Source organism: Choloepus didactylus, chromosome 3, assembly GCF_015220235.1.
Source record: "Choloepus didactylus isolate mChoDid1 chromosome 3, mChoDid1.pri, whole genome shotgun sequence".
Lineage (NCBI taxonomy): Eukaryota > Metazoa > Chordata > Mammalia > Pilosa > Megalonychidae > Choloepus > Choloepus didactylus.
Genome location: NC_051309.1, coordinates 6,923,209 through 6,936,396, shown reverse-complemented (window position 1 = coordinate 6,936,396; position 13,188 = coordinate 6,923,209). Strand labels below are relative to the sequence as shown.

The 13,188-nt window shown below is 51.1% G+C and overlaps 1 protein-coding gene across 1 annotated transcript in view; it reads left to right on the top strand.

Annotated features, from left to right (window-relative positions):
- Positions 1-13,188, top strand: part of LOC119530190 (formin-like protein 3) — a 41,333-nt gene that overhangs the window by 16,232 nt on the left and 11,913 nt on the right. Inside the window, exons 6-8 of the mRNA XM_037831403.1 lie at positions 1,501-1,627; positions 4,607-4,659; positions 12,404-12,512. Of these exons, the coding sequence (XP_037687331.1) occupies positions 1,501-1,627; positions 4,607-4,659; positions 12,404-12,512 (289 nt within the window). The remainder of the gene's footprint in view (positions 1-1,500; positions 1,628-4,606; positions 4,660-12,403; positions 12,513-13,188) is intronic.

Here is a 13,188-nt window from a genome sequence, read left to right as displayed (position 1 = left end):
ATGGGACAGAGGCCGTGCATCTTGTGCCAGGTGGAAAGAGGGCCCAGAAGCAGGAAGAAAGAGGCATCTTCATGGGGTTTACCAGGGACCACCCAGCACATCCATGTTTATTTACTATTTACTTGGTAATATGATTATTCTTTGTATCAAATTACCAAGTGCACAAATAAGTACTGTGGGTATTGGCTAGTTGACAGTATCCTTAGGGAGAGCTTACACCACCGCCCCGAGTTGTCCGGGTTTACCAACAGCCACCCACCAGTGTCCAAAGGGCCAGCTCGGTGCCAGCCTGTGGCTGGAGAGGAGACAAAGTCCCTGCCCTCCAGAAGCTCACGGTCTAGGAGGCCAGGACCCCCTCTCCCCCAAAGTAGACACAGACAGTCCAGGTTGGGGGGCAGAGATCTGTAACCAGCGGCTGGGGGCCTCCAGGGTGGCCTGTCCCAGCCTGGGGACATCTGAGAAGGCTTCTTGGAGGAAATGACTGTGATTGGTCTTGAAGGGTAAGTAAGATTGGCCAAGGGCGGAGAGTGGAAAGGGGTGCTCCTGCTGGAGGAAGGACAGTAGTGTGTGGGGCAGCTCAGAAGCACTGATTTGCTCTTTATCACCAGTGCCCAGATCTGGAGCGTGCACAGTGTCGTGCACTGAGGTTTGCCTCTGTGATAATTGAATACAAGCCTAATGTCCCACAGGAGGGCCTGAGGGTGCCACCTTCCTCTGTAATCATCAGATACACCTGTCAGGATCCTGGAAGCCCCTGGAGGGCAGCTTCTCATTTTTCAGAAAGAAAACCTTCTGCACTGTCAGCGTCACTTACGGAAGAAGCGAACTTGCCGAAAGGTGATGTTTCAGTTTGCTAAAGCTGCCGAAATGCAATATCCCAGAAAATGGGTTGGCTTTTAACAATGGGGATTTATTAAGTTACAAGTTGTAGTTCTAAGACTGTGAAAATGTCCAAATTAAGGCATCAACAAGAGGATACCTTCTCTGAAGAAAGGCTGCTGGCATCCGGGGTTCCTCTGTCACGTGGGAAGGCACATGGTGACGTCTGCTGGGCCTTCTCCTCCTAGGTTCTGGCTTCAGTGGCTCGCTCTCTCAGCTCTTGTGGGTCCTTCTTGCTTCTCTGGGCATTTCTCTCTCTGAGCTCTCTCCAAATATCCTGCCTTTTATCCTCATAAAGGACTTTTATCTCATAAAGGACTCCAGTAAAGGATTAAGACCCACCTTGATCGGGCGGGGTCACATCTCAATTGAAACAACCTAATCAGAAGGTCCCACCCACAATAGGTCTGCACCCAAGAATGGATTAAAAGAACATGGCCATTTCTGGGGTACATAGCAGCTCCCAACCAATACAGGTAGTGAGGTCCCTGTCCCTGGAGGTAAGTAAGCAGAAGCTGGGCAGCATCTTCTTGGACCTGGAAGCACCAGACATATTGGACAAGAGGATACCCCAGCCCCCGCAGATCAAGAGCTTCTCAGATCTCTGTGCTCTTCTTCCAGAGGTATGTCCATGAGGCCGAGGAGGACAAGCAGTGCTACATCCGCGAGCTCCAGGCCTACCAGAGCTCCAAGGCGTACCGAGCCTTCCTGCAGAGGCGGGTGGCACACAAGTCACAGGCGCTGTGCGGTGAGCAAGCTCGGCCGGGGTGGGCCTGGGCGCCTTCCGGGCTGGAGCGTCTCTCTCCCGGGGCCTGGGGCTGTGGACAGTCACACCGCAGAACACGTGTTCCACAGCCCCTGTGAGTGGTGCGGCCGAGATGAGCGTTCAGGCCAGCCACCTTCCTTTAAAAGCCACGTCCTCCCTGTACAAAGCGGCTGACGTAGTTTTTTGCCAGATTTAAGACATCCTGACCACTATCAGAGATATAAAAGCATCTCATTTGCCTTTACTCAGGGAAGTACCAGCAGAGTCATGTAGTGCTGGGGCCGGGGATTACTTTTTAGTACTTAGAGAAGGGAAGAGAACCTGCATTTTTCAAACTCCAATGTGCATGCATACCACGGGGTTTCTAATTCGGTATGTCTGGGGGGCCTGAGAGCCTGCATTTCTGCCATGCACAGGGTGAAGCCCAGGCCGCTCGTCCCCAGGGACACTTGGACGGTGCTGTCCTGCCCCACCCTGTCCCCACATGCCATCAGCATCCTACCACAGAGCCCTGCGTAGGGGTCTTTCCTCAGCCTGCCTGGGGCACACCAGACCTGCTGGGGGCCCACACACTCCCCCACCCCCGAGAGGTCCCAGTGGGACTGAGCCCCTGGCCTGGCTCCATCCCTCCCTGAGCCGCTGCCCGGCCAGTGCCCCTACCGGCATCTCCTGGGATTGCAGCCCAAGCCAGCCGCTTGCCCAGGAACTCCGGTGGCCGGCCAGCCTCCGGTCGCACCCTAAGGCAGAGAAGGGGCCTCTTTGTGGAGTGCCTGCTCCCCACACCCATGGAGGGCACATTTCATCCATCGTTTCTTTTGTCCTTCCAGGACTCTCATCCATGGCAGTGCCCCCAGGGGTGCATTTTATGTTCGCACCCATGGGGACCCCCAGCCACCCTTGACACCAGTCTCCCCAAAGGGGTGCAGGCCCTAAGGATAGTGATGGTGGGCACCCATGAGCAAGTCTCTGGCCCTGCAGGTGACAAGGAGATGGGCTCGTCAGGCGTACAGGGTCCGCCATCCATCCTGAGGGTTCTTACCGCAAACTCTCTGTGTCACGGGCTGACCAGTGTCACCCGGGACATCTGTCCCGCCAGAGCCCCCACCCTCCAGATGCTGCTTCTCTGGGGGCCCCCAGCTGGAGCTGTGCTTCACGGCCGTGCTGCCCTGGGTCTCTAGGAGCAGCTGAGGGGGCGCCAAGCTCCCGCCTGGGACGGTCCTTGATTGCCACCTCTGTCCCGGGTGTGGGCCTGAGCCCGGGTGCCAGGCTGCGAAGGCTGGCTCTGCCGCCTGCTGTTTCTGTGGCCTTGGACACGTCCCTCAAGCTCTCTGTTCCTGGGTCCTTGTCTGAGCTGTGGGGCTGCCATAGGACCTTCTGTCTCAGGGCTCGGGGTGAATTGAGCGAGTTAAACTGTAGGAGCTTGGTACTCAGTGCCTGCACAGGGCAGCCTTCCATAAATCTTCACACTTGCTAACCCTCCCTTGGCCCTGGGGCCAGGCCCTCCACCCCCAGCTTCATCCACAGCAGGGGGGTGCAAACTTTTTCTGTTAAGGGCCAGATAGTAAACATTTTAGACTTTGCAGGCCGCATGCAGCCTCTGTTGCTACCATTCAATTCTGCCCTTGCAGCGCAAGACAGCACAGACAATATGTGAACAAATGGGCATGGCTGTGTGCCAGTAAAACTTTATTTACAAAAACAAGCAGAGGGCCGGATTGGGTCCAGGGGCAGCTCCACTCTGACCCATTGTACATGTTGGGTTTTCACCAAACATTTGTTGTCAATCAAGCGCCTGCAGATAAAAATAATAAACAGGAAAACCACTGGTCTAGCCTGTAGGAATTCCCAGATTCACTCAACCCGCTGAGCACAGCGGGGTCTCTGATGGTTGTGGGGGAGCTGTGAGGTCTCTGGCCCCAGCACAGAGGTTGGGGCTGCGGGTACCAGAGCTAAGCAGGGTGCGTCCTGTGATAGCTCTGGCCAAGAGCCCCCTGGGGCAGCCGCCATTGCCTGCTCACATTTTTCTCCCTAAAAATGCCATTTGTCAGAGCTTGCAGGGAACACCTGCCCTTTCTTGATCCTTCAGGCACGGCAGGGATGCCGTGGTTGCCTTCTAATTCTTGCAACTGTTGTAGAAAGGCTGGGGTGTTGGAAAAGAAAGGAAGGCCCCTCCAGTAGAGCTTGGTTTTTAAGCAAACAAACAAAACAGTGCTCCTGCCTGGTTGAAAACATGGTCCCTTTTTACGGTTTACTATATAAACAATATAATATTCGTGTAGAATTTTGCAGATATTACCTTGAATCTCTCATGCTAAAAAGAGAACTGTTATCATTTTCCCTCATTGCTATCTAATCTGTGTCCCGTACCTGGGCAAGTGTCGGTGAATTGAAGTCACAGGTATATAGGCCTTTCCAGTTGGTTTGTTAAGCTTTTCAAACCACAGTGGAAACTGAGTAGCTGAGGTCAAGCTCCGATCCTCCAGCATCAGCTTGGAGACCTCTTTAGTTACATTTTTTCAGCCTCAGAAGGCAATTTTGCCCCCAAAATTGATATCCCCAAAATAAAGCTGAGCCTTTCCTGAGGCAAACTCTCTCTTTTATATATATATTTTTATCATATTTTTATTGTAGAATATAATATAGACATAAAAGTGATAACTTTCCAAGTGCAATTTAACAAGTAGTTAGAGAGCAAATTTCAAAGAATATTATGGGTTGCAGTTCCACAGTTTCAGTTATTTCCTTATTATGAACCATGACGTATATACAAACAGGTACTATCTTCCAAAACATGATTTAACTAGTAGATATGTAGGAAATTTCTGAAGTTATTATGAGTTATAGTACCATAGTTTCAGTCATTTTCTTGTTCTGAAATATAACATATATACAAAAATGTATAGCTTTCAAATTACCAAACTCTCTTTTAAAACACGTCGTTTGTTTCTCCATCTGGAACAGGGACCCCAGGAAATGACTTTGAGAGTGAGGGCCTTGACTTCGCAGCAATCAACGTAAGTATTTGGGGGGCGGGGGGTGTAAAATAGCCACCCTCTTCTGGGGTGTTGGGCTGCAGCTGTGGACGTGGCCTTGCACGGGGAGGCGGGGACGGGGTGCAGCCACGGGCCAGGGAGCCCCGGGAGCCCCGGGAGCTGGGAGACGCCAGGACGGCCTCGCGCCCGGCCTCCAGGGGCCCCGCCCACACTCGGCTTCATCCCGGCGCTGCTGACGGCAGACCGTGGCCTCCGGATCTGTGAGAGCAGACATCCCGGTTGTTTAGAGCACCCGTCTGGGGGACTTGGTTACAGCAAAGGACACAAATTCACTTGGGCGCACAATGGGTGCACGATTTCACCTATCCCGGGGTGGCCAGCACCCCAGTCTCCTGGAGCCCTTCCTGCGGCCCCTGGATGAGGGGTTACTGACCCAGCTCCGCGGGAGGAGGCAGCCCGGGCATCGGGGCGTGGAGGTGGGTGACGCGCAGCCCCCATCTCACACGGGGTGGGGGTGGGGGGACAAGTGTGCGCTGGAGGACGGATGTCGCTGCAGCAGGGGGACCTGCCCAGGTGAGGAGGAGCCCGGGCTGCGGGGTGAGTCCGGGAAGACCCTGCGTGAGCACTGACCAGGGTAGAGGCCGATGGAGGAGCAGAGGGGGCGTTCCAGGCAGAGGAGCAGGACGTGAGGGGCTTGGGGTGGGGCGCGGCGCTAGGTACCTGCAAGCAGATCAGTGCGCCCGGACTCCACGGCGCCAAGAGGGGGTGCGGTGGGCAGGCGGTGCCTGGAGGCGTCCAGTTTTAGAGCAAGTGAGGATGTCATTTACAGGGGCTTGCACTCCCAGTTCCAATTTACCAGTAAAGGGTATATTTAATTAACAAGTGGAGGATAACTGAAAATGAATTTTAAGGGGCAATTGTGTTTATGATGAACTTTTCTGGAAGGCTACGCAAGAAGCTGTTAACCTGGAGTGAGTAGGAAGGGATGTCACATATCTTTTTCCTTTACTTTAAACCTTCCCATCTTGTTACTTTCAACATGTAGTTACAATACTTAAAAAGTTGTTTCAAGCAAACTGCCTTTTATCATCAGAAATCGCTTTGAGGACTTACCTGGAGGGCAGAGGGCTTCCCCAGCTCCTCATCTGCCTTGAAGTTCAGGCCTTTGCAAGTCAGGCTGGGGCCACTGCTAGAGGATCCCCTGGAGAAGGGCTCCAGCCTCCAGCCTCTCCCCACTGAAGGGCCTGGTCCGCACAACCAGCTACTCTCCCACCCTCTGTCCGGAGCCTGCACTGGCTCCCTATTGCCTGCAGGGTTAGGCTTTCCCTGTGGAGTCCAGTCTCAGCTACCCACCACGTGCCCCAGGAGGGCTGGTGGCCAGGAGGACACTGGTGCCAGAACCTCACCTTTCCCCTCACCAACACTGACCCCGGACAGGTACCTGCCAGTTCTCAGAGCCTCGCTTTCCTCACCACGACCTGGAGCTCAGAGGACTAGTGTGAATGATAGACGTGCCGACACACTCAGTGTGGTGTTTGTGTCCTGTACCTCTGCTTGCCTGTTGTAGGTGGCACCGTGCCACGTGCCTTACGTATCTCCTTGTAAACACACAGGCACGGGGGGCATAAAGCGAGGGCTGGTAACTCAGTGCCTGGCACAGCAAAGACCCCATTACTCTTGGTTGAATCAGAAGGAAACTATGAATTCATTCTAGTATATGAAGAGCTCACATTTTTATTGGAAAGGATGTTGGAGAGATGATTCCTGGGCTGTTTTTGTCCTTTGACTTTTTCTAGGCACCTTGTGATTCATTTTCTCTAGACAGAGGTCCAGAACCTTGGGCCACAGGCTGCAAAAGGATTTGTCCTAGCGATGACCTGAGTGAATGACAGGCCCTTCCTGTAAAGATTCAAAAGATCCCAACCCAGAAAGGCTTCGAGCTGCCACCCTGGGGTCTAAGTGTTAATTTTACAAGGATAATGATATGTTTATATAGGCAGAAGTGACACGATGGAACCTTTTGTTGCGGCGTCTGTGCATTTTGGATGTTCACTGGGTTTGCTCAGTGCCAGCCTCAGTGGGCACTGGAACCACTGCCCTCTCCCTCCTGCATGGGGCCCCGACCCTCTGGTTGCCCTGGCACAGTGCTCTCGGCCATCCTTCCACCTCCCTGCCCAGGGTTCCCCGTCTTCCTTGCAGGCACCTCCTCTCTTTAGTGCTCCCCAAGGCGCAGGCCCCAGCTCCCTCCTCTCCCCCCGGCTGTCCTGTCTCAGTAGGGCCACTCTGCACTTTCAGCCATGACATCTTCATTTTGGGCCCTCTCGGACTCGCATCTCCCACCCAGATCGCTGTCGGAGCCGAATCCACCTGCACATTCATTTGCCTGTTTGTCTCTCGCAGTTGGCTCAGGGGACCTTAAGCTCTCAGGGCTCGGGATCCCAGCCTGCTTCTCCCCAGCTCACCCAGTGAATTGCACCTCTGATCACCCATTCAAAGAGCTAAAAACGTGGGCCCCCCTTGCCCCTGTATCAGAGTCTCACCCGATCTGTCCAGTCCTCCCTTGCATGTCTTTCAAATCCACTCATCATCTCCAGCTCCCCTGTCCCATCCTATCCAGGCCACCATCCCCGTCACTCGGACTTTGGCTTCAGCCTCCTGGTGGCCTCCCTGCTTTCCCTGCTGCTGCCCACCTCCTCGTGCCCATGCAGCTCCTGCGGATGGAACGCTTGTCGGTGGCTGCCCTTCGTTGTCAGGAAAAAGCCCACAGCCCTTCCCGGGGCCCAGGGGCCTCCCCAGTCCTGTTGCATGTCCTCTCCCTCTCGCCAGACCCCAGCCCCTGGTGGGTCCCACCGCAGGGCCTTTGCACACGCCCTGCCTGGCCGCCTGCCTAACTCCCCTTCGCCACTTACCTCCTATGTCCTTTAGCACATGAGCCAAAGGTGACTTCCTCAGGACACCCTTCCCTCCTGCCCCACGCTGCTGAGAGCAGGGCCTGTTAGGGGTTCTCAGAGATCCCCGGGCTCCCAGCCTGGCCCTTCTAACTGTGTGTCTTTTTCTCCATGCTCGTCACCCTCACTTCACAGAGACTAGAGGTCGTGTCTATTTTTGCTCCTTCGTAGACCCCCAGCTTCTGCCCGAGTACCTGACACCTGTCTGTCCTTACCAAATGAATGAACCGATTTTAGAATTATAAATCAACTTGGGGGTCCACTGCACAACTCGGGAAAGATGGAGCGGGATGACTTGTCACTACATTGCGTTTCTTCCCTTAGAAAACCACAGGTTGCCCTTTTGCTTCATGTGTGCTGGCTTCGGGTGGGGCAGAAAGGAAGACTGTGACAGAAAGCCCACTCCTATCAAGGTTTATGATTTTTACAAAATACAAAGGATTAGAAACAGAATTGGGAGTGGGAAATTGCATACATCTGTGTCTTTGGGGAGTGGGAAATTGTCTGCATATGTGTCTTTTTTTTTCCTACTTATTTTTTTTTTATTTTATTTTGAAATAAATTCAAAGTTACAGGAACAGTTGCAAAAACAATACAAACTCCATACACAGAACTCCATTATTCCCTGACCCCCTCCCCCGATACCCCGATCCACCAACTTTAACATCCTGTCACACCACCATTTCTCTTTCCCTCCCTCCCTCCCTCCCTTCCTATCATCCATCATGTATTGCTCTCTTTTGAACATATGAGAGCTGGCTGCACCCATTCTTGAACAAACACTATAATTCACATATACAATTCCCATGAACAAGAACATTCTTTTATGCAATCCCGTTAAGTGCAGCTAAGAAGTTCAAGAAATTCAACATTGATACAAAGCTTAAAATCTATATTTCATTTTTTTTTTCTTATGTCTCAACTGTGTCCCTTTGAGCCTCCTGTCCTCCATCCTCAGATCCCATCCAGGATCATCCTTGGCATTCAGTTGTCATCTATTTAGACTTTTTTTTTTTTTTCAATTGTGGAAACATGTATACAGCCTAAATCTTCCCATTCCACCCCCTCCCTAGCATTCCATTAGTGGAATTAGTCACATTTAGAATGTTGTAATGCTATCACCTTCCCACCATCCATTACTAGAAATTTCTCTTCACCCCAAACAGCAACCCTACACTCATTTCTTAACTCCCCATTGCCCCTTCCCCCATTTCTCTTAACCCATACTCTACTTTTCATCTCTATGGTCATATTCTCTGATAATTTGTGTTTACTGTGGGGCTTAAATTTAACCTCTTAAATCCATAACAATCTTTTTTTTCTTTGATACCAACTTAACTTCAATAGGACATGTAAACTATGTTCCTATACTCCTCCATTCCCCCATCTTTATATAGTTCTTGTTAAAAATTACATATTTTACATTGAGTCCAAAACCACTGATTTGTCATTGGAGTTTGTCTATTTTATATCATGTAGGAAGTAAATAGTGGAGTTACAAATCAAAAATTATTGACTTCTATTTGTATTCCATTGTGGTCAGAGACTGTACTTTGAATATATTCAATTGTTCGGTTTTCCTTAATTTATTGAGGCTTGTTTTATGTCCCAGCTATAGTCTATTCTGGAGAAAGATCCATGATCACTAGAGAAAAATGTGTGTCCTGGTGATTTGGGATGTAAGGTTCTATATATGTCTGTTAAAATTCTCTATATCCCTCGCTCTCTTTTCTTTGTTTCTCTGTCAGTAAGGTTCCCTTTAGTATCTGAAGTAGGGCAGGTATTTTATTGGCAAAATCTCTCAGCACTGGTTTGTCTGTGAAAAATTTAAGCTCTCCCTCAAATTTGAAGGAGAGTTTTACTGGATAAAGTATTCTTGGTTGGAAATTTTTCTCTCTCAGAATTTTAAATATGTCATGCCACTGCCTTCTCGCCTCCATGGTGGCTGCTGAGTAGTCACAACTTAGTCTTATGTTGTTTCCTTTGTATGTGGTGAATCGCTTTTCTCTTGCTGCTTTCAGAACTTGCTCCTTCTCTTCAGTATTTGACAGTCTGATCAGAATATGTCTTGGAGTGGGTTTATTTGGATTTACTCTATTTGGAGTTCGCTGGGCGTTTATTCTTTGTGTATTTATATTGTGTAGAAGGTTTGGGAAGTTTTCCCCAACAATTTCTTTGAATACTCTTTCTAGACCTTTACCCTTCTCTTCCCCTTCTGGGACACCAATGAGTCTTAAATTTGGACATTTTATTTTATCTATCGTATCCCTGAGATCCATTTTGATTTTTTCAATTTTTTTCTCCACTCTTTCTTTTGTTCTTTCATTTTCTGTTCTGTGGTCCTCTAGGACACTGAGTCATTGTTCAGCTTCCTCTAATCTTGTATTATGAGTATCCAGAGTCTTTTTAATTTGGCCAACAGTTTCTTTTATTTCCATAAGATCTTCTATTTTTTTATTTACTCTTGCAATTTCTTCTTTATGCTCTTCTAGGGTCTTCTTTATGTCCTTTATATCCTATGCCATGCTCTTGTTCTTTGATTGTAGTCCTTTGATTAATTGCGCCAAAGTACTGTGTCTCTTCTGATATTTTGATTTGGGTGTTTGGGTTTGGGTTCTCCATATTGTCTGGTTTTATCATAGGCATTAAGATTTTCTGTTGTTTTTGGCCTCTTGGCATTTGTTTTGCTTGATAGGGTTCTTTCAAGTTGTAAAAAATACAACTTGTGGGACGTGGGTCTGAGCGGTTAGGGAGGCAGGGCAGCTTTAATAATCAAACCTCCCAGGTGTTCCCGGAGATTAAGGCTGTTGCAAGAGTCTAAGCCTTCATTTCAGTTTTGCCCCAGATTTTCTCTGCCACTGACCCACAAGTCCCCGACATTGACGTAGCGTCCTTGGGTTTTCCGAGCAGGCCCCCCTTCTCAGCTGTGATCTTCCAGAACCTCTGCTGAGGCAAGGCTGTGCTACATCACAAGTGTGCACTATCCCTCAAGGGAAGCCCCGGGCCGCCAGGCCGTGCAGAGGCGCTCCCAGCCTGATGCAAAAATGGCTAAATGGGGCATCTCACCCCCCCTTTTTCACACAGCTCCACCTTCCCAGCTCCAGGACAACTAGCTGTGGTTGCATCCAAGGCCACTGTCCACAGCCGATATTGTGGCATGTGCACAGTGCCGTGGGTTACACTCTCCGTCACACTGGGTTTCCTGGCGCAGCTCTGGGCTGTGGGTACGGCCCCGGGCAGGAGTGTCTCCAGCCCGGCAGGGAGCTGGCTGCAAGCAGCGTGGTTGCTTTCTCCTTTTGGCTCTCCCCTCTGCCCCCCCGGCCCTGAGGGAATCTGCAGTGGTCTCTCCTCCACACCGGACACCGAGAGGTTGGCACAGCCCTCTCCTGCCGTGCTTCACTGCGCAGTTCTCACCGTTGTAACTGGAGCTGCTCCTGGGTTTTTTTTTGTTTTTTTTTTTTAAAAAGAACTAGTCCGTCTCCAAATGCCAACCCCCAGTTTCCCCACACCGCAGCATAGCTGCAGGACTTTCAGCCAGCTTACTCACTCATTTCAGAATGCAGACTCCCAGTTTCACCAAGTACATGGTCCCTGTGGTTTTAGCAGAACTTGTCCAGCTGGTGCAGCACTGAAACCGGTGTTCTGGGTCACTTTCTGGTTTTTATCTAGTATTTTTCATGGAGCTGTTTTTTACCCTGTCTCACCTAGCCTCCATCTTAGGTTCTTGCATAGGTGTCTTTTAAGTGCTCTTAGTTTTTAAAGTGGACTCATTTTGTGAGATGGGGAAGGCTGTCCGACGGAGGGTGGGTGTGGGAGAACCCACGGACTGCCTTCTCCCAGGACAGGGCATCTCGGGGTGAAGGAGCTGCTCTCCAATGAGGGGTGGGGGTGGGGGTCCCTGAGACACCGTGTTCCTGGGCACATCAGCTCCAGGCTCGGGGAGGGCCTTTCACATTTGTGTCAGGGACCATCTCTCGTTGGAGTTTCTGGAGTCTTTACATCTCTGAACCAATAAACTGATACAGATGCATATAGCTAGATATGTTTTTTAATTAACTAGATTTTAATTTTAAAAGTTGTATATACACATGGTAAAACACACACACACACACACACACACACACACACACACACACACACACGCAAGCAAACCCAGTGGTTTACAGCAAGAGGTGGCTCCTCATAGGCCAGAGCCCCAGGTCCCTCAGATCCCACCACCACCCTGCACCCCAAGGCACCCTAAGTGCACCCCAAGGTGCTGTGACCTGTTTCTAGTACATTTTCAAGAAATATTCCGCAGTTATAAAAGCACCTATGAGTTAGTGCATATGTATCCTGATGAGAGGACCCACCTTTGTCATCTGGTTTAGGATTTCAAAGCAAACTCTGAAAAACAGCAAGACCCAGAAGGGGTGGTGGCTCTTTTGGGCACACGGCCAACACCCAGAGCCCCTGCGTGGGCAGCCAGGTGCGCCCTCCCTGCCAGTGCCAGCTCCATCTCTCCTGCCTCATGTTGAGGGTCTCAGGCAAGTGGAAATGCTCAGCCGGGCAAGTGATTGCACAGGTGGAAGGGGGGGCAGCAGGACCGGCAGGGCCACCAGAAGCACAGACACCTTCTTTTTTTAGTGAGGTGAAGTTCACCTATACAGGAACTCACCCTTTTCAACTGAACAATGCAGCTGTGCAGCCGCTGCCTCTGTCTGCTTCCCAACTGTTGTCATCACCCCCGTAGGCCTTTTGAAGCTCACTTCATGTTCAGTGATGGCCGGATCCCCTGAGCCCTCTCCCTGCTCATCCCACACCCTTTCTGTCCACAGGGGGATGAAAACAAGGACCTGTACTGCAGCACCTGCAGGCAGTTCTTGAGCTCGCTGCATAACAAGAAGGAACATCTCCTGGGGAAGCAGCACCTGCAGAACCTCACAGGTAACCAGTGGGCCGGTGCAGACCTCCCTCCGCCTGCGCTGAGTCCCCAGCTCCACCCCTGCTTAGGATTTCATCTACTCAAACTCACCACCAGGTGGGTGTTTGGGAGGGGTTGGGTCTTCCAGGGAGCAGGGTGTCGTTGGCCTCTTAATTAGCCCCTCCCATTCAGGGCCTCAGTTTCCTCCTTGGACCCAGCCTCACCGGTTCCTTAAGTGTTTCCGGGGCTGAGCATCTGGCCGTGCCCACCTCGGGGCCTGGACACCACCCTGGACCTGCCGTGCTCTGGGCCCGTGTGGCCCGCGGCCCCCTCCCTCCCTCCGTTCTCTTTGCGCCACTGTCCCCTCCCAAGGAGGCTGTTCCTGCCTGCAGGTCCGATGACCGCAAACCCGCCACCCGATGCTGTCTTCCTCCCCGCATCCGTCTTTACCACTCCCGGTCATTCCTGTGGCCTTCCAGCAACCTCGGTTATTTGCCCATTTATGTTACTATGTTTCTTACCCCTCATCAGAATAGAAGCCCCCTGATTGAGGGAAGTTTGCCTGTTTTATTCACTGCAGTATCCCCTGGGCCTAGAACCATTCCTGGCACTCATAGGAGGCGCTCAGTGTTTGTGATTGAATGAATGAATGAATGGATGGATGGATGAATGAATGAATGAATACGTTCAGCAAACAGC